At 39.8% G+C, this 22,545-nt stretch overlaps 1 protein-coding gene across 1 annotated transcript in view; it reads left to right on the forward strand.

Moving 5' to 3' along the window:
* The first annotated feature begins 5,346 nt into the window (after nt 1-5,346).
* The window catches only part of LOC137298296 (histone-lysine N-methyltransferase 2C-like), a 94,949-nt gene continuing 77,750 nt past the window's right edge, over nt 5,347-22,545 (forward strand). The window contains exons 1-11 of the mRNA XM_067830489.1: nt 5,347-5,521; nt 5,893-5,976; nt 10,682-11,186; nt 11,397-11,459; nt 15,172-15,383; nt 16,293-16,374; nt 16,620-16,835; nt 17,439-17,566; nt 17,759-17,865; nt 18,099-18,203; nt 18,346-18,403. Coding sequence (XP_067686590.1) covers nt 5,970-5,976; nt 10,682-11,186; nt 11,397-11,459; nt 15,172-15,383; nt 16,293-16,374; nt 16,620-16,835; nt 17,439-17,566; nt 17,759-17,865; nt 18,099-18,203; nt 18,346-18,403 — 1,483 coding nt within the window. The 5' untranslated portion in view covers nt 5,347-5,521; nt 5,893-5,969. The remainder of the gene's footprint in view (nt 5,522-5,892; nt 5,977-10,681; nt 11,187-11,396; nt 11,460-15,171; nt 15,384-16,292; nt 16,375-16,619; nt 16,836-17,438; nt 17,567-17,758; nt 17,866-18,098; nt 18,204-18,345; nt 18,404-22,545) is intronic.

The following is a 22,545-nucleotide window of genomic DNA, read 5'->3' on the forward strand; positions in this document are numbered from 1 at the left end:
AGTCGCTAGATAACATCTATTTACTATTCCAAAACATACTCTGTATTTACCATCCAAAACAATCGCTTGATAACCTTTATTTATCATCCAAAAGAATCGCTTGGTAACCTCTATGTTCCACCCAACAAAGTCCCTTGATAAAATATTTACCATCCTAAACAGTCGCTAGATAACCTCTATTTACCATCTTAACACAGTCGCTTGATAACATCTATTTACCATCCTAACACAGTCGCTTGATAACCTCTATTTGCCACCTAACACAGTCGCTTGATAACCTCTATTTAATACCTAACACAGTCGCTTGATAACATTTATTTACCACCTAACACAGTCGCTTGATAACCTCTATTTACCATCTAACACAGTCGCTTGATAACATCTATTTACTACCTGACACAGTCGCTTGATAACCTCTATTTACCATCCTAACACAGTCGCTTGATAACATCTATTTACTACCTAACACAGTCGCTTGATAACCTCTATTTACCACCTAACACAGTCGCTTGATAACCTCTATTTACCATCCTAACACAGTCGCTTGATAACATCTATTTACTACCTAACACAGTCGCTTGATAACCTCTATTTACTACCTAACACTGTCGCTTGATAACCTCTATTTACTACGTAACACAGTCGCTTGATAACCTCTATTTACCATCCTAACACAGTCGCTTGATAACATCTATTTACTACCTAACACAGTCGCTTGATAACGTCTATTTACCATCCTAACACAGTCGCTTGATAACCTCTATTTACCATCCTAACACAGTCGCTTGATAACCTCTATTTACCATCCTAACACAGTCGCTTGATAACGTCTATTTACCATCCTAACACAGTCGCTTGATAACCTCTATTTACTACCTAACATAGTCGCTTGATAACCTGTATTTACTACCTAACACAGTCGCTTGATAACCTCTATTTACTACCTAACACAGTCGCTTGATAACCTCTATTTACTACCTAAGACAGTCGCTTGATAACCTCTATTTACCATCCTAAAACAGTCGCTTGATAACCTCTATTTACTACCTAACACAGTCGCTTGATAACCTATATTTACCATCCTAACACAGTCGCTTGATAACCTCTATTTACTACCTAACACAGTCGCTTGATAACCTCTATTTACCATCCAAAACAATCGCTTGATAACCTCTATTTACCACCCAACAAAGTCCCTCGATAAAATATTTTCCGTCCTAAACAGTCGCTTTGATCACCTCTATTTACCACCTAACACAGCCGCTTGATAACTATTTACCACCGAACACAGTCGCATGAGAACGTCTATGGACTATCCCAAAACATTCGCTGGATAAACTCACTTGATGCACATGCATATGATTGATGAAAACTCTGCTTCTGTTTGGTTGCGTGGCTACTTACTAGGTATCAGAAAAAGTATTTATGCTTTTTATGTTGTAGTTGACGATGATCTTTACAAAGTGACATTCAATATGATTTCACTTCTCTAGCGACTTGCACACGCTGCACGTCGTTGTCAGTTTACTGACAGAAAACTACAAGGGCTATATCCAGCGATGATCTAAGATGAAGCAAAGCGTCTTAGGCAGGTGAACCTACTATTATGGTAGGCATATTTCATGTTAATACCCAGAACATTCTCTGGATTGGACGCACATCGCACTAGGTGTAGAGGCTTCCGAACCCCTATCATAAACATTTCAGAGCCCACTCGCGATCTTGGTGCCACAACTATCTTAACCTGTGTTGGAGAATGGGAGTTACAATCATTGTAGCGCTAAGACTGGTTTGAGCAAGTGGGCCTAGATTCATTATCTTAAGCAAGAATGCATATCATTCTCTGGCACCTCCGGGAGCTGTGCCGTATCCTAGGTGGATAAAGCGTCCGCTCGTCCGCTTGACCAGGTTCAGTCCCCAACATGGGCACGATGTGTGAAGCCAATTTCTGTTATCCCCTGTAGTAATATTCCAGGAATATTGCTAAAACATTAACCCATGGTTGGTATTGTTAACTTGGGAATTAGCACTGAACTCCACCAATGCATTGTTTTCGGCAATCCAGTACCACTGTAATGGAAAACAATGGTTAACTGCATGTAACTCACTCACACTCATGGGCATCATATCTGGCCCTGGCATCTAATACAGTGAGGTTCTCAACCCGAAAAGGTCACAGGAACTTATGCCCTTCAAGAGCAAAATATATCACGAGTATATCATGCTTGCCTTGACCTGGGGATTCAAGGGCAGCTCAAGTGCCCTCTACACCATGCTCAACTTTTTGCAACATAAGGGCCAAATACACCATGCTCAAAGCTGGTGGGATTCAACAGATACATAAATGACAAGTACGCAATACTTGTCTCAGCGTTGGGATTCGATGGAGGCTGAAGTACCAGGTTCACATGCTTGACTCTGTGTGCTACACGATGCTTAACTCAGTGTTGGGATTCAATGGTAACGTAAGTGTCAAGTACATCATGCTTGATTCAGTGTTGGGATTCAAGAGCAACATGTGTCAAGTACACCATGCCTAACTCAGTGTTGGGATTCAAGGGCAGCATAAGTGTTAAGGACAAGATGATTGGCTCAGTGATGGGATTCAAGTGGAACATGAGAGTCAAGAACATGATACATGTACTTGACTCAGTTTGGGGATTCAATAACAACATAAATGTCAAGTACACGATGCTTGACTCAGTGTTAGGATTCAAGGGCAACATCAGTGCAAAGTACATGATCCCGACTCAGTGTTGGGATTCAAGTGCAGCATACTGTCAAGTACACCATGCTTGAGTCCGTGTTGGGAAGAAGGCAACATAATGTCAAGTAACCATGCCTATCTTGGTGTTGGAATTCAATGGCATCAGAAGTGACAAAAACACTATACTTTATGAATATTAGTATTAAAGGGCACCATAAGTGCCAAATACAATTTGGTCGCCTCAAGGGCACCATAAGTGCTAAGTACACCATGCATTGGATTCAAGGGCAGCATAAGTGTTAACTACATGATGCATTACTCAGTGTTGGGATTCAATGTAACGGAAGTGTCAACTACATCATGTTTGATTCAGTGTTGGGATTCAAGAGCAACATGTGTTAAGTACACCATGCCTGATTCAGTGTTGGGAGTCAGTGGCAACATAGTGTCAAGTACACCATGCTTGACTCAGCGTTGGGAGTCAGTGGCAACATAGTGTCAAGTACACCATGCTTGACTCAGCGTTGGGAGTCAGTGGCAACATAGTGTCAAGTACACCATGCTTGACTCAGCGTTGGGATTCAACGGCAGTACAAGATGCCAGCTCTGTAACAGCAGCCCCAACTGGAATTCTTCATTACCAGGTTAAGATTAGAAGTAACTGTGTATCCTCCTTGATCTGCCATGTTTGCAATAAACCCGATAATTTACAGAATCAAAAGCAATTCTGATAGTATCAATACTATCATCAGTCATTAGCTCTAGCATTCTCAGTATGTGCATGGTAGTGCACTAATTCAATACCTCAGCTGCTTTTAAGACTGGGGCCTCTCGAGTTTTTGTGAACAATACCTGACATTTCTCTGGACCTGTGTCACATTCGGTACTCATCTTCAAGTGGCAAATAGCAGGCAACATTATGAAATTGGAATCATAACTTGTGGTCCAGTTTTTTAGGTCACTTCCATTTCACTCATTACATCGCTGATAAAGAGGAAAGGTGATTTTTATGTAAAGTGTTGAAATGCTGCTGAATATGTGAAAATATGAACACAAACCCAATTTTTAACAAAAATTGAAAAATAACAATTTGCCTCCCAAAGGAAGTTATATTTTACTCCCAGATAAATCCCTGATTATCTTGAAACAATATTGATACAAAAAGAAACCCTGAAGTGGCACAAGTTTATACTGACACCAAACAGACCATGCAGTCCATGTTTATCCTTGATGTGTTAAACCAAGGAAACAGCAAATACAAGCATGTATTTCCTTTTTTGTATGATGGAAATGAGGATTGAATCAATGGCCCTTGCTCTCCCGGCAGACTCTTTTACCTCTGACCATGGAGCTGGTTCACACTGAAAATGGTTGCCATTTAAAGAAGTAACATATGGGGTGTTCATATTGTTACATTGACATATTCGGTTCATTCTGTACCTGTGATTACAACAGCAGTTCTTTGTAACAGTGCATGGGCCACTTCACTACACTTCTTAGATATATTTTTGTAGACACATGTTTCAGTTTCATGTACGGTTAGCATTCAGAACATGTTACCATTTAAAGGAATTGTGGGAGAGCAGAGTAAAGATCCATACAAAAGCATCTGATATATAAAGAAGTGACTGCATCCTACATACTACTCCATTCTGGATGCAAGCTTTCTTCTTTCTCCTCCATCTTAGCCAGGAGGATGTGTCAGACCCTGGTTCTGTTCTTGACAACAGAAGCCGGGGTTCCACAGAAGCCTAACATCAAGTTCTGGCATAACTTTGTATTTGACACTGATCTTTTGGGGTTATATTTACACATTAACTATGGACTGAAAATGGTTTTCTGTCATAGTTGCGTTCTTCTTGACATTCAACCTTTCAACAGCATGAGCAAAACTCCGAAGCATTGATCTAAAGACGTTCTACAGATTAACTGCTGTGCACGTTTCGTAGAAGTAGTCTTGATTGTCTGGAGAAGGCAATGGTGTTTAGTGTACATTCATTCAACTCATGCTCCCTATATTCTATTTCTTTATTGTGGAAAGAAATGTTCAATTTACGATCACCATATTTCTGTAATTGCGCATGAAATACACTTATTTTATTCCTGGAAAATGAGCCATCGGAATAAACACATGCTCAGTACATATCGAGAACACAGCGATTTACTTCCGCGGGATCTGATACCTGAAATGACTTCTCCCTAAAGACTGTGAAAATAGGTCACATTTGAACAAGACCGTACACGAGCCCTAGTACATGCAATTTCGCATTTAGCTGTACCTAATGATATTCAGCATGTGCAAATCAGTTCTAGGTACGGACACTATTCTCTCAAAGAAAACAATTTATTTTTTTGCAAAGCGTCAACCCAATTAACCTACACGTTGTTCTAAGCCGGTACATTTTGATTACTGTGACGGAATCCCCCCTCATCGTTTTCCAAGCACCTTGAGGTATTCCTCCGCTAACAATGTACTGCCCTGTTCCATGCACTATCATTTATGCAACAATTTCAATAATCGACGAAACTACATTACCCATGTAAGATCTATGATCATATACGTATGTGGAAATATAATGAATGGAGTGATATTAGTGTATTGAACTAGGGAACTATTTCTTGTGCGCTGGGATACCGATAGCATCAATCCAAGATGGCTGATGCTGGAAGGAGAGTTCATTCTATGGGTCACGCTCACTGTTAGGATTAATAAGACAATTTACTCTCTTTCCAGATACATATTACATACACTAGAAATTGCATTGTTGCTCTTATATAAGGATTGTTGTGTTCACACGCAAGGACTTGCTTAAGGTAAGTGGGACCCCTTAATTTTATGCATCGAGCTTGTTCACATTTGCTACTGTGTTGTGAATTTCTCAGACAATGATGAAGAGGCCGATGCCTGATTGCGAAGGCCAATTAGCCTAGATTTTTGTTTCGTAGCAATCTTCTTCCAGTCTGCCGTTTCGTTCAATTATGAATGCTCTTGCTTGTTTATCACTGTCTCTCATCTTCATTATTTGCTTGTTTTTCTATCGTAGGTGTTTTTACCCTCTATACCGGCCGGGCTAGAGACTTGCATCGTCCCGGGCTGGCGGTAGTCACTTCTGTACTCACGTTGCCCATTGACTAAGTGTCGACTCTATGCTACATGTCCTCTGACTACAACTTTGAATTTCCAGATGGAAAGCCATCCACATGACATCAAAAATGCAGATCTGTGCATCTTCTGATTTTAGCCCTTCGATCTTGGATCTTAATGGACGGTAAGAGTGAGTGGCTTATAAATGTGTTGACAGTACTCAATCAACATGATATAGATCCATTAGGTTAAATAAACACAGAAAAGAGTTTGGAGTAGAGTGTGGCCATCACTTTCTAACATGAAATGGTTGTAATTTCATTGAATAATTCATGCAGCAGCAGTGCTTTAAACATTGAAAGAGCAGGTCCCGCCCCCACCCCTAAACATGCAGATTTGAGAAGGTAATTTGTGTCTGGATGGGTCTCTGATTTTTTGCACATCACTATTTCATCTTTGAAAGCGCATTCTTGATCATGCACATTTCTTGCACTTGAATGTGACTAGTGTATTTTTGTACTCAATATTTTTTCTTAAGATCCATTGATGAAATAAGTAAGTTTCAACCTTATATAATTGTTATTTGATGTTCCACCTTCGTTATATTGGAATACATCAAAGTATGAAGTAAGTGTAAACATTATGCACTTCTGTGTATGTTGCATGCAGTTTGAATAAATAGTCAGTGTTAAAAAATTGTTAGTAAAAGGCAACCAGTGTAGATAATTTAGAATGGCAGTTTATGTTTTCCATGCTCGTTCATTTAAAGCAATCACATCCATTGTAGCAGTACTGTTGAGAAAAAAATAAATATCAAGTAATTTCTATTTGTCTTTTAACAAATGAAATATGAATGGAATTCTTTGTGGTACCTTACTGTGAGGCATTATGATAAATTAAATGTTGAGTATTTTGAAATACTCATTGTCAGATGTTTTCAAATAAAGTAACTTTTCATTATGTTCAGTAATGTGAACTGTTTCTAGTAGTGTGAAATATACTGTCTTCTTGTCATGGTACCTCAGGTGATGCATTTTGGTATATTGCATTTTGCAATTTATATTGTCGGATTATAACATTAACCAGTGCACTTTCATGTTGTCAGTAGCTGATTGTAGCTGTGCAGTATGCACCTAACATTTTCTGCTGATGCTTTAGATTAACACAGACTTACCATATACTCATCTAGTAGTTATTTTGTAAACAGATTGTGAACAAATGTTTTGATATATATCTGATGTATGTCTATGTATTTTTTGTCTTCAATTACAGTTAGTATTTATGCATATGTATTATTTTGATCATGCTGAATGTAGTTTACTTGAAAATGATGTGTTTGTATCAGATATATAGTCCTAAATTTCTTTTTGTTTAATTTTTATTTCATGGTACAATTTGTTTGTGATAAGGATAAGACATTCTGCTTGTCTTGAAACTGATAATAAAATGGACATGTAGCAACAATTGTTGTCCAAAATGAATAGTGGACAACTTGCACTAAGCAATAGGTGATAGGTCAGTATGTACAATAAATAAATGTTTGATTACTTGTAAACATGTGGCTTAGTATTAATGACTGGCTATCCTCATGAACTGTTCCTTAAAAATGGGAGGCAACTCTAAGATGGAACATCAGATTGTATTTTTCATGGAAGTAGCTCTGTTACCACAATTGTTGAGTGATCAGTGTTGATGGTAACTGCAAATCATTAGGAAACAAAATTTCTTCCTAAGATTGAGGTAGATATTGATATAAAATAATGCTTGCAAAAATATTTATACACCACTTCTGATATTTTAGTAGATGTTTCAGAGAACTTTTAAGCAGTATCAGTTTTAACATTTCAAGATTTAGCCTAGTCCGTATGTGATAAATTGAGGTATCAATGTACTGAAAATATATCACAACAGTCTCAAGATCTTTAGACATACATTGTGTCATGCATAGATGCTTATGAGGGCTGCAAGAAATTTACTATGAGGCAAATGCAATATTTTTTCAAATAACACAAGCTACCCTACAGCATGGCATGGATGTATTCCATTTCACATTCCATTCACTTGGATGAACATGAAATTAGAAAGCACAGTCAGTGAAGTCAAAGAAGTAAAACTTTTATATATATTTGTAAAATATTTCATACTAGTGACCATGAATAATGAATTGATTTCATGAAAGGGAAAGTTTTGAGTCACTGTTAGTGTATTATGTGAGAGAATCATTGGAGGACAAATGTTTTTTGGTCATTCACATCAGCATTGTCATCACTAATTGAATAGTTAACTGTTTATGAAAACTTAAAGAAAATTCTAAGTTTTTTTTAATTAATTTTTTTTCAGCCAATTAAAGTAAGTGAGGACAAAAAGTAATCCTTTCAAGACATGTTCACATTTGACTGTGTTTAAGTGATATATTTATTTAGTGTAAACATGTTTGGCGAGTTGAGACAATTATTAGCCACTAAATCTGTAAACTCAAGAAACCACATGTGCTAGTGAAGTGAGTAGCTATTCAGCACTTTGCGAAACTAATGGTCTTAACCAAAACATCATTATGTGTTGCACAGCATTGTGGACAGGACCTTTATTCTTATGTTTCATGGAGGTCTAACTATGTAAATATTAGGCTGGCTTATATAATGATATTCACAGTGAGTGGTGAAGCAGAGTTATGCAGAACTTGGAACCTTTACCAAAGAAGTGATCTTTACTATGCAATATTTGTGCTTAGTATTATTCCTTAATAATATGGTGGTCCAGTACTATAGATATGAGTTATAATAGATCATTTATGACCCATCAAAGTTTTTGAAACATAGTGCACATCACTGCATGAATCATTATTTCTGTATTGAAGAATATGTCAGGTCTCTAACTTGACTAATGTTGTTGAAACACAACTGGTAAATGTCAGTGAAACATTACCCTGATTTCATTGATATTGTGTAGTTCATTTTTTCGAGATGTAAGCACACTGTTCCTCATCACTTGTGGATATCAGAAAATACCCTTTCATACAGGGTCTCGTCACGATATGGCTGAAATATTGCCAATGTGACATTAAATATTAACTCACTCACTTTCATACAGGGTGCCTGCATCTGACCTTAACACTGCTAGGTATTTCGTATAATGATTTTGGAGAAGAGGGGTGCCTAATAATTATGGTAGGTGTGTTAGGGAAGTTTTTCTTATTAAATATCACCCGAGATAGAGCTGACATTGAAAATCTAAGTGTGAATGTATTGGTTCAGTGCATGTAACCATAGTTTGTCACTGTCAGCGTACACAATGTGAAAATGGGGATGTAATAATGAAACTACAGGCTTGAAAGTACATTGTACCTTGAAAATGGTCTGGCCTTGGTAGTGTCATGAATATATCAGTCAATTTCGGAGATTTCATTTGGGCAGTTTGGCCCTAAAAGGTCTTTCATTGAAATACCTTGAATAGACCATTGTTATTTTGTTGCTTGTGTTAATTATGTCAGTATTGCATCTTCTAAAATAAGAAGGTTGATGATGGAAAGCATGTAAGGGATAAGTTAATTACTTGATCAATTGAAGATGCAGTGACAGCTCGTGGATGTTTACAGTGGATCATGATTTCATGAATTAACATTTCAACTATTGTCACTACTTCAGTATGCCTTAAGTTGTAAACAAGGCATAGTAAACTTGTAAATGTTACGCTTCATAAATCGTGATTGTGTAGTTTTGTTGGGGATACACGCTGTTACAAAATGAAGGTGATTTAAGTTACATTGACCCCTATAATCTCTTAAAAGTTTAATAGTTAACGTGTCATCATCTAAATTAAAGTACGTTTTTTTTCTCAGTGTTTAAAGCAAAGGAGGAAGAAGGTTAACTGGACGACATAGGAACATATTGGGTCCTTCAAATAACTCAAAGCTGAGTCTAAACTTTGTCTCGGAAATAGTCCTTGTGTGATGTTGATACAAGCATAACTCAATATTTCCTTCATTTCCATTAAATTTCTTTTTACTCTGAGGCAGGCTGTTTGGTACCTGAGTGGTTAAAGTGTTTGCTTGTCACACCAAAGACCAGAGTTTGATTCCCTACATGGGCACAATGTGCGAAGCCCGTTTGTAGTGTCCCCATTTGTGATATTGTTGGAATGTTGCTACGAGGATGTAGAACTAAATACACTCACTCACTTTTACTCTAAGGTGTTATTTTCATTGATATTCAATTGCTGTAATAAACATTGTTTATTATAAAGTATTTGGAGAATTATCTTTAACTGTGGTGGTCACTGTGCCACATGCTGCTCCCAGTATGTACCTCTGATAATATCTGAACCATGTCATGACTCAAAATAAGCATGCAAGTCAACAAGAAAATACAGAATAGTTGTGCAATAAATGTGTCATATAAATGTTGTGAATGAATGAATCCGAGAAAAAATGGCTTGCTCAATTCTGAATAAACATCATCTAAGACATGCAAATGATATATTGTAGTTGAAGGTTGATCTGATACTGTGGTCACATGAGACAGAGATTAATTATACATCCTGTATTAATGGTAGAGAAAAGTATCTTTGTATTATCTGTTATTTTGACGTTTTGGGGTATTTATTGTATTGATCTAGCCTTCGAAATTGCCCCTGTTAGAATTAAACAACCAGTAGAATTTATATCTAAGATTATGTCACTGCCATGGAAATAGGTGGAAATAATAAAATCAATGTTAGTTAAGAACTGATTGATGTAATTTGACTGATTGTGAACTTGACAAGTATTTGATGTCAAACCCAAAGTAGTTCCGTAGTCCCAAAGTAGTTGTTTATTTAATGGTCTCTAGTTAGTATAATTAGAGGGAGAGGTTACCATATCAAACTTATTTTGTAATTTTCATTTTTATCAGGTAGCCCAGGAAATCTGCAAGGGGATGATGGTTTAACTGGGGTAGAACCACCCCTTGACACTGCTGAAGATGTGAACCAAGAGCAGATAACTGGCCAAGGGGATGTAACTCTATTCCCTGGACAGTCCCAACTTAGTGAATCTCATACCCTGGGGCAAGAAACAGAACTTTATGAAACCAATCCATCGTATTTTGGTGAGTCTTTGGCATCATCATACACAGATGGTTCTCCGACTGACCTCTTTGAAGAATCTCAACACGCTACAGCTGCATCGGCTTTGGAAAGTATAAGTGCTAATGAGTCTTCTCCACCACCATCCATTTACTCACGTCAGTTAGACTCCAGTTCACCTCTACAGAACTTACCTGCAGTAGATCCTAGTGCTATTTTGTCTCCGGAACACGCTGGACGAAGTTATCCCCCATTGCCAGTTCTACAACCAGTCAAAAGAGGCCCTGGTCGGCCAAGAAAAGATGGTCAATCACCAATACCCAGAAAACGAAGGTTTGTTTACCTGATAATTGTGTATACATAGATAGTCCTGCAGGTGATACAGTCTGCAGTGTTTGTTGGCATGTGATTGCTGTATTCAGTTCGAGAAACTATTGGATGATAACTTGTAATGATATCCTTCAGTGCTGTAGACCCTTCACATTTTGAACTGTGATCATGTTTTTGTCGACTGTGAGGTAATGTTAGTATTTTCTATGCCAGTGGTCGTGGAAGAGTCTTTGGAGCGGGAAGAGGATCCCGGTCGTTTTCTGCTGAAAGAGCTTCGTGAGTTAAATAGAATATTGATTTCACTATTTCACTATTGATTTCTCAGCATCTTATATTTTGTCTCAGTTTTCATTTTGATAATTGACATACAACTCGTACCAATTGAATGGCCCAGTTAACATCTTGATAATAATGAATGAAATTGTTGGAGACAGCTTGAAGCAACTTTCATTCATTTTAGAATTGAAGGAAACTCCTGAAAATTTTTCCTTATCCTGTCTCATACATATTTGCTTATCCCTTCTCCTCCCTCTGTGCGAAGATAGTTGAACACTTGAAATCCCTTGAAGTTACCTTTTGAAATGAACGTACAGTCACACTCACCCACAGGAAGCCTCCCCGTTTCCCGCCACATCAGTCACATGACCAGTCCTGTTCGTCCCTAAAGTCCTCTATCGCCCGACCAAACGGTTGGAGTCAACTTGAGTCCCTATACAACGTTTGATATCCTTTTGTATTTTGGTCCTTTAAACAAAATATAGCTGTATGTGGCTTTAGTCTGTATTAATTATCATTACAATATGAAATTGTGGATAATTTTCCTTGTTTATTTTTTTTATGTTATTGAACATTTATTTCATTGTGAGCTAATGTTTTCCCTAATGACTTGTGCTCCTGATGTTAGGTTATGGCTGTCTGTGCATGCATGAATGCATTCAGGAAATGTGAACTATTAGACCGATCATGCGGAATCAGCATAACAACTTTTGCCATTGACCGCCGAAGTTTCCAACTTTGAAGATGAGATGATATTATCTACTCTGCTTGCTTTGAAGAAGGATCAGTAATTCATCTCCTAGCATCTGGCACTAATATCAGAATGTCGTGTACCAGCAGCGAGGAATTCAACAAATTTATTCAGCCACTTCATGCAACCTGGTTACTACAGTCAATCTGTACCAACATGGGGAAGCGTATTAAGCGGCAGAAGGTTTTGGCTTCTACTGAGTGATCTGTACACATGCTTACTCATGTATCTCTGAGACAAGCCTGAATGCTAGTGAGGGAATCACGACTGCTTAAGATTTCACGATGATCATTTGGCTGCAACACAGGTGACATCACATCTGGAATCAGGAGAATGCCGTGCACAAAATGCAGCTGGTGTTCTCGTGTCAGGAAGTCATCTACAGATGTAAACAACCCCTCTATCATTGAAAAGACATTATTAATAACCCATCTAGCAGTGTGCAGTTTCATTTGTTAATCTGCGGGCTTAGATAGCAGTTTTTGCTGCGACAGCCAGCCAGCTGTAAATAGACTTCACATGGATGGCAGCTCGCTCACAACTTACAGTGTTGACAATCTAAAGTTGAAGTGATTTTGGTACCAACATCTTCATTACAGATTAAGTGTGTACCTGTTTGTACTACCTCACCGACTGTCTGCATGTATATTCAGCTGATTGAAACGTTACTGCAGCAATGAGCATGGCGTACACAGAATGGTATCACAGTACCAGAAGATTATTGATGAAGTCAAACTTGGATCTGACGCAAGTTCTACACTCCAGGGAAGAAGAACCTTCGCAACATTAAAGTGTTGAGACAAGATTCAAGTTCTACTCTCTCCGTTACCACTATGACAGTGGCAGTGTCACCTAGGTCTACTCACCTCAGCGCAGCATTTGACTTATCTGACAGGGCTGAACTGCAGCAGTCATCTCTGCAGCAGTCATCTAGATGCGTTGATACAAGGTTCGGGGGCCCACCTGGACAGCTAGGTTTGCAGCAGGAAAATGGCCGAGCAGCACGCACCTGCATATCAGCCACCTGGAGATACAAAATTGTAATCAATGTAGTATGACACTGGTCAATCACATTGAGGAACGAACTACTGATGGTCCACAAAGACAAGTCCACAGTACTTGTACAAGGTTCAACATGATCTCAAATGCTGATACAGCTAACTTTTCAACTCTTTGACATCATCAACGACTTGAATCTCAACGTAAAATGCCGCATTGCAGGAGCATGCATCATCATGGCAGACGCTATATCATGTCCTCTACAACTATCACCAACAGAATGGATTCATCAGGCAGCGTTTCGACTCATCAATCAAGACATTCGGAGACTTATTTGCCACCAGGTTAAACAGATACCAACATTTGTATCTCCACTATTGGCTCTGCTTGCATGGACAACAGTTGCTCTCGGAATTTCATGGGAAGGAGTGAATGTTACTCGTTCCTGCATCCAGTCTTTCTACCCGAAGTCATCGAAAAGACAAAGATGAAATAGATGAAAGTACTGCAACTGACTTTGGTCACGCCTACCGGCCACTGAGAGAATGGTCCCAGTACTCATCAAGAAACTAAGACAACCATCACTGAGACTCCCAGAATGGAAGAACCTACATCAGCACACTAAACAAGCCCCTGGCAATCAGACATCGTTCCATCTGCATGCATGGATCATATCTAAACCTGCTCGAAACATTGAAGATATTCCAGTAGAGCCACTAGGGCTGTTGCCCTAGCTCTATGTAGATCTGCACCTTATGCAATGATAAATGGGTGTGATTTGAGACATACACCAAGAGGAAGGGCTTCATTGCAATGAAAGCCACACATCCTCAAGTACTGGACTACTTATGTCACCTACGGCATACTCAAGGACTTGAAAGGTTCTACACTATTGACCTTCTTAGTGGCACTCACTTTTGTCATCACCATGAGATCTGGTATCAAGCTGATGAAAGTGCCAGATTACTCGTCCTACTACGCTCTTTGAAGCTGGAAGACTTTAAAACACCAGCTTGGGATGTGATTGTTGTAGTCCATCTCACCAGTGAATTTATGAGCCTCTAGATTGGACATCCTTCGATCTGTTGACACAGAAAAAGTTGTTTCTGCTTGCCCTAACAATAGCAGCACAGATCTCAGAAATACATGCTTTGGAATTTGATTGTACGCGATTTGACTACATTCATTGTGAGACCGTGCACCATGGACCTCGATGGCGACCAGGACCCCATTGCCCAAAGTGATCGCAGTCATTACGACTGTCAAAGTATAAGAGATACTGTCACCATAGCGCTGGGATTGCTTTTATGAAGGGGGCCCATATTGCTAGGTAAAAGAAAACACAATACAGAATGAAACTGTATTAGAATGTATAAATCATTTTTTTCCGATTAATCGATCTGCATTTCATTAGTTTATTTTGACTTGGATCGAACGATAAACCGATCCTACGATTAATTGCTTCAGCACTATTATTGACAGTCCTCAGGCCAAATAATGCACAGGATTTATCACTATTCCAAGTCAGAGCAGTGAAAATATCTTCAGCAAACTAAGTCAAGGATCATCTCATGGCCAACCACTACCTGTGAGACATCACAGCTGAAGACGTCACTGGCATTCATTAGTTTGGGCCACTTGTTGTATTAATGGTTCCACAAAGGCGCTGAGTTTTGCTCATCCCCTAAGAATGATGATGACCCTGTAATTGTAAAGGCGTTACTTGTATCTGACTTGTGACCATTATGGCGGGAGATGAGGAGGCTTCATGTGAGTGTGATTGTACGTCCTCTTCATAAGAAGGGAACTTCAAAGGATTTCAAGTGTTCCACTTTCACTAGAGAGAATAGGTAAGCATGAGTCAGGATAAATATAAAATATCAGTTTTGTTCTGAAAGTTACATATATCTCTGTCTTTTGTCCTGTCTCCACTCATTCAACTGTTTGTCACGTTTCGTGCAGCCGTGCTAGAGGAACTGGTCGCCGCGGTCGACCCTCCTCTGTTCACAGCCTGAGCTATCGTCGGGCTCTCCAGTCACAAGCTTCACAGCTTCAGTACTCTCCTGAGAGAATTGGACGACCTTCTTCAACTTTAATAAGAAATCTGTCATCTCATCGAATGGATACGTTGGAAACGGGAGATGAACCACGACCAGTTGGCTCCTCTGTGCCAGGTTGGTCAAATCTGTGATTGTGTTTGATGTCTAGTTGCATGTTTTTTTCATACAAACCTTTGTTTTTATTTCTCATCAGATGTGTTTTTAATGACCTTAAAGTTAAAAAGTAATCAGCAAAAGGACCATCTTTGAAAATATTTTGGTTATAATCACATAACAATGTATCAAGCGTCAAGTGACCATGTTGTGTAAAACTGAGAGGAGTATTATTAGTGCTTTATTTTTGCATGTATGTCTTATTACTTGACACAGGTATACCTTATTACTTGACACAGGTGTACCTTATTACTTGACACAGGTGTACCTTATTACTTGACACAGGTATACCCTATTACTTGACACAAGTGTACCTTATTACTTGACACAGGTATACCTTATTACTTGACACAGGTGTACCTTATTACTTGACACAGGTATACCTTATTACTTGACACAGGTGTGCCTTATTACTTGACACAGGTATACCTTATTACTTGACACAGGTGTACCTTATTACTTGACACAGGTGTACCTTATTACTTGATACAGGTATACCTTATTACTTGACACAAGTGTACCTTATTACTTGACACAGGTATACCTTATTACTTGACACAGGTGTACCTTATTACTTGACACAGGTATACCTTATTACTTGACACAGGTGTGCCTTATTACTTGACACAGGTGTGCCTTATTACTTGACACAGGTGTACCTTATTACTTGACATAGTATTTGCTGCATTTTCTATGAAGAACAGGATGAGGTTTTGCTCTTGGTTCTTTGTTCTTTCAATATAGCGTTTCAGTGCAGGTGCAAGGTGAGGAATTTCTTGCCAAGGAGAAGTGGGCATGTAAAGACTAGCAATGTTGAAATCTGAATATAAGATATAGGCATTAATTGGAATTCATGGATGATCGTTTCAGGTGGCATTGAGGCGAGGTTGTCTGAAGGTGCTGGCACCAGCGCTGTCACAGCAGTGACAGCAATTGAGCCTGTTGAGCAAGGGTGAGTGTCTGATGAGCTCACCTTCAGTTCTCTTTGGCGCTGGGATTGATCTTAAAGTGTCCAATTGAAGAAAAATATGCTCTGACAAATAATTCATTGACGTTATCAATTTACATCTGCCTGCATTTTCTTTGGATTGACCTTAAAGTGTCCAGATGGAAAATACCCACCAACAAGAGAGCATTGAATTTTTCTAATCAGTGAAGTATTTCACATGATTTTTATTGATCAACATTGCTTTGTAGCCCTGTACATCTATGTGCGTTCTGTGGATGTGGAGAGAAGAGTTTACTGGGGCAGGGAGAACTTCACAGATATGAGCCAACACCAGGTTTTAACCCTTTTAAGAGAGTGCTACCAAAGTTAAGACGAGGGGGTCCAGAATATGATGAGAAGGGACGAGAGAAAAGTCCACGTCACCTGACCTGGAGGCGACGGCGAGGTCCTCCTAAGGAAGGAAGGTAAGTACATTTGTCTTGTAGTCGGTTTTCTGGTGTGAAAACAGGATGCATGGACATTTTTTTGTTGTCATAAAGATTGGGAGTAAAACCTGTCGGTCTTGTGAATGAAGGTAATAGATTCCCAATAAGAGGGTAATAGGATACCAAGATAACTTCCTAGACTAGAAGGTTGGTTAGTTTATTGTATTACATTTATTCAGGGTTTTGTTGAGTCTCATCATAGCTTGCATTTCGTTACTGATTGTATGGCAAGTCAGACAGCTGAGTTGGAATACTACAGGGTATGTGACAGACAGGAAAGAAATAAAGCTCAGAATAATTTCCTGTTTGTTTCTGTCATAAGGAGCAACTCATCGACATGGTTGAGTGTGTGTCATCGAACACTGAAGTAGGTTGTAGTATCAATCACTTGTTTGTATTACATCTGGAACATTGATTAGTGCAGCTTAAACATGTGACCAGTCCTGATATTTTTTGTGTGTCATCTATAGATTGTTGTGGACACTTTTCTTGATCTTGTATCTTGTTTGTGATTATAGCAAGCACATTTGTGAATGAGTGCCATGCAAATTTTAGCCCTACTAATGCTGTATGTCTTCACAGAGAGAGGAGCCGCTCTCCACGGCAGTCATCACTGGAAGAGGATGGTGTGATCAGTCAGACTTGCGATGAGCTCAGTCAGGTGGGACATTCCGAGGATGTGGAAGTGAGCCATGTATTTGAACCATCAGGTGAGGAACATTACTTCTAATACTGAAACAGCAACTCCAACTTAAATCTTGCTCTGTGACTTGGTAGTGAGCGACTTTTTCAGTGAGTTGCAGGAGGTAACTCCATTAATGAACTTGTCCGATATTAAAGTGGTTTGAAAATTATGTGATCTTGTGTTTGTTTGTTATGGATATGAGTGCTTGCTGCTTCAGGCCATGTGTGGGCTCATCACTGTTGTTCTGCTTGGGCTGAGGGTGTCTCTCAGTTGGAAGATCAGCTGCAGTTTGTTGACAGGGCTGTGTTCTCTGGACTGTCTCAGGTGATTCTTGCTCTCATCTTGTAATGATTCAAGTTGTATTTTGTTACAATGTGTAAAATTTCTAGTCATTAAAGGACTCAGTTGTAGTGATGGTTTATGCTTGTAATGTCAATGCAAGAGATTTATCTAATTCTGGTGAAATATAGCTAACAAACTAGAGAAGTACATGTATGTTGTTTTTTATTACACGTTTGCACCATAGTTAATTGCCATGTTTTACCCTTTATTAACAGAAATGTGCTTACTGTAGAAGATATGGTGCAACCATAAGCTGTCGAAGCCCAAGATGCCAGAAACGATTTCACTTCCCGTGTGCATCTGCAGGGGGATGTTTTCAGGTACATCAGCAGTTTTTGGAGTTCAGATTTGTTTTTAAGGTTTGATGTCTGTGAATTTCATAATTCCTGCGAATTATTTCTTCTTAAAAATACTGGTTAAAGAAAGTGAGTCGTAGTTTGAATGTTTTTTTTTCTTATCCAGGAAATGAAGACACGGTCTTTGCTTTGTACTGAACATTTGGACCAAGCTGAAACTTTGGGTAAGTGGTGCTTTATATGTTGTGTAGAACAGGCTTAATGTCAACACAGTCGGAGCAATGAGATGTGCGAGAAATCTTTCTAAAGGCTGCTGATCTGGCCCAAAATGGTTTTGTCCAGTTTAGATTGTGGTCTGAATTGGTGATGTTTTAGCTTGAGTTGTGTCTGCTGCTGTCTCATATCAACACTTGACCCACGATGATGTTAACATTCCCCATGTCAACAATATTAACAAATTTTGTGAAAGAAGTATCCTTTCAAACTTCGCAAAACCTTTTCTAAAACTCACTCCTTCTGTCATTAGGAAAAAGTGTCTATTTTCCCTTATCTCTACTCATTTTATATTGCTTGTCTCCTTTCCCTTTTGACAGTTATCTTTTCCGTTTGACGAGAATCCCATTATTCCCAAGAACAGTCAAATTCACTCACCTGTGTGGAGCCTCACTTTCAGGCTGAAAAGTCCACTCAAGTGACTCAAGACATGCTCTCATCAATCTCTCCTTCATCGCCCAAGGAAATGGTTGGGCATTTTTCTGGGTTCTTTTTGCAGCTGATACCCTTTCGTCTGTACGCCCAAACTTAATTATGGCTGTTGATTGTATTTTAGGACCTTTTTTCATCATGACAGTGTTTTTAGTTGTGTGAGTTACTACCAATTTTCACTCCATTTCAGGTAAGTGCTTTTACATTTTGGCATGTAAACAATGCAGGCGGTGCATCTTAGCCCTTGTCCACATTCTGAGAGTTCTTCCTTGACCAAGTCAGTAACACAAACCTTCTTATTGAGGGGTCTTATCTCCAGAAACTGTCAAAGAAGAACTAGTCATCCAGATCACAGATCAAAGTCGTTGGAGTCATAAAAGCCGAAGTCATCACCATCACAGTTTTCCTGCTCTGACGTGAAGAAGCAGACAATTCATCCTGGTCACAACTGCTGTTCCTCGAACCTCATTCTCAAGTTGTTGTGAAGGCTACACAGCGTATAGCTACAACTAGCCCTACAGGGTTCGCAATTAACCCATGATGAATTGTCATGCAGCAGCTAGAGCATCAGCAAGGCACTCTTCACTACTCAGCACGGGATCGGGTGGTCAGGCCCACTGACCAGGTTGACAAATGTCATTGGTTTTAAATTGCACAGATGGATGTTCATGTTGTTGATCACTGGATTGTCTGGTCCTATATGGCCGCCATATGGCTGGAATATTGCTGAGTGTGGCGTAAAACTAAACTCACTCACTTCTCAGGCTACTTCTGGTCATCTCTTCGGTGAAGTTCATGTTCCAGAGCAATCGTCCACCATGGGTGGACATGTAGGCTGCTACATGGAAAATGTGACGCCTACACTCACTGTCAAGCCAAAGGTGCACAAATACCTTGAGTTACAATGCATCAAGTTGACCAAGGTCATCAATCAGCTGCTTGTGATAAATGCCATAGAAGTCCTGGATCTATGCAGTCTGAAGCTGCGTTTCTACTCACCAATTTTCCTGGTACCGAAGATGAGCTAGGAGAAGTTCTACCTCATCTACAGCATAACTTGTTTCAGTGTATACCACTGTTTCAAGATGCTCCATTTACCACAACTGCGACATCTCACCCAATGAATACTTAGACAGCATCAATCTGCATGACGCCTACTTAAACATACCCATACATCGTTGCAAGTCTACATTGACAGGGACTTCTCAGTGCTTTCTACCTAGATGGCGGCATCAAGGTGCATCAACTAGCAGATCAACTCAGACATCAGCTGCAGTTAATGATCCATCTCCGGATGTACCTGAGCTGGCTGGTCGATCAAATTAGTCAGAATTAGAGCCATCATAGGATCAGCAGTTCCTCTGCACCAGGTTCCTCCCCATGAATAATTGCATCACTGTCCCAGGAGAATTGTGCTCAAGTATCCTCAAGAGTCTTCCAGCCGCTCCTAACTCTCCAATACCAATAAGAGCGATGCAAGGAATACAAAACATCAAAACATCAGCATAGTTTCTTGCACGCAGACGAAGATTGCATTTGCGTCTGCTCCAATGCTACCTCAGATCTCATCTCAACTGTCTGCATAAGGTTTCCATCCCTTTGCACCGGTAGTCATATCTCTCTGCAGCGGAACCTATTTGCAAGAACCGGCCAGCAACATTAATCTCTTCGCATATCTTCAATAATAGCGAGCACACTTCAGCTAAGAGTTCACATCAGGAGCCTGGTTGCCGGAAAACCTAGCGGTCGACCTCAACCTATGTATGAAGGCGTGCCAAAGTCTTATTCAACTCCTTATCCAGACCAGTCCGACCATCACTCAAAGAGTGGATTCTGCATTTGGAAGTGTTCCACCTGCTGACTGAAGATCAAGGCCATCCCCTCATAAATATACCTGCAACATGCTTCAACCACAAGATTGCAATGTTTGTCTTACCAGTAGCAGATCCTCCAGTCTGGAGTCTTGATCCTTTTGCTACATCTTGGGAGGAACTGAACGCATATGCATTCCTGCCACCAATCCTGTTTCCACGTGTTGCACACAAGATCAACCGGACCATAGTCCTATGACTGATTTTAGTTGCGCCTTACTTGGCAGCAAGAACTAGCTTCCAGACCTAATACAGTTCCAGTAAGAACCAACGCAGCATCTACCAGATTGGCTGAATCTTCTGATCTTAAGGCTGGCCTTAAGACAATCAACTAATAATCTCTACGATGACAAGTAAAAGCGTTTTGAGCAGTTTTTTTCACCAGGGTTTTTTGACCGTGAAAACTACAGATGTCCAAGTGGCAGAGTACCTATGTGACCTGAGAACTAACAGACACCTAAGGAATCTACATTCTTGATCGGAGATCAGCTCACCATTAATATGAAAGTAAGCTCATTACAGTACCTGAACTCGTAGCTCTACTGATGTCATTCAAGCTCAAAGACCAGCAGAAGAAGTTCAGACCTCCAGCCTGGGACCTCAACGAAGTGCTGCAACATCTTGCCAGTGATGACTACGACCCATTGAGACACAGAACTTTTGTTTACTCAGAAGACGCTCTTCCTTCTCACCCTAGCTACATCCTCTGGGATGTCGAGATAAACGTCCTTAACTGAGGATGACCTAGATTCAACTCCGGAAAGCATGCTGCTTACAGTCTATGACCTGCAAGGATTCAGCTACCAGGTCAACCGGATAGACAACTCCAGATCCCCTGCTGTCACCTGCCTCCACTACTGAAGTTTCTTGAACTATCTTGTTTTGGATCATAGCTGTCATCTTACCAACTTACTGAGCAGCTGGGCTCCAACCCACATGAAGTTAGAGCATTAGCCTTGCTACTCCCCCTACGCAGGAATTGCTGCTTATTGTCCATCATGAAAGGCTGCTTCTGGAAGTCAGACACAGTGGTCCCCAACCATTATCATCAGGATAAGCCTGCATCTGGTATCTACCAATTCAGGCCCCAAGTTGTAACGGGGTCACAGATCCAACCAGACAAAGAAAAACTCACCATACCAAGTTGACTTGTTGATGCTAGTCCATTGCGACTGACAAGAGTCCATGTTCCCCAGCCTTTTAAGATAAGTCAATGCATGAGTGATCAAGGTCCGGTAATAGTCCTGACCTTAACATATCTACCCTTTGCAGATAACTAGACATCGAGGTGTACAACTTTATCTATACTCAGCAAAATCTATTTACTACTTTTAAGAGAAGGTGGTTACCTGATGATCATCAGGATGTTTTCACAGCAATAGATGAAGTTGCAAGAAGAGTACCCAGAGGGTACATGATCAGATGCATTCTTGATGTAAGTCACAGGGAATCCTTTCATGTAGCTAACCCAGCACCTATTTCTGTTGGATTTGTAAGTGATGAGAGCTTAGCTTGAGTGAAGTGGGTGGACTTTTCCTGGATAAGTGGACCGACTCCATGTGGATGAGCAAATTTGACTGTTCTTGGGAACAAAGACAGTGAAGTTTCTACGTAACCGTCGAAAGGGAAGCGAGATAAGCAATTCAACACGAGTTAGGAGAAGTCTAAAGTATCAAGTTTGTTATAAAAATGACATTATCAGATAATTGCACGACCATACCGGCAGAAGAGTATTAGAGATAATGGATCACACATTTGTCCAGGTTCTTCATCATTAGTTTAACTGAATG

This window comes from Haliotis asinina, chromosome 10 (genome assembly GCF_037392515.1).
Source record: "Haliotis asinina isolate JCU_RB_2024 chromosome 10, JCU_Hal_asi_v2, whole genome shotgun sequence".
NCBI lineage: Eukaryota > Metazoa > Mollusca > Gastropoda > Lepetellida > Haliotidae > Haliotis > Haliotis asinina.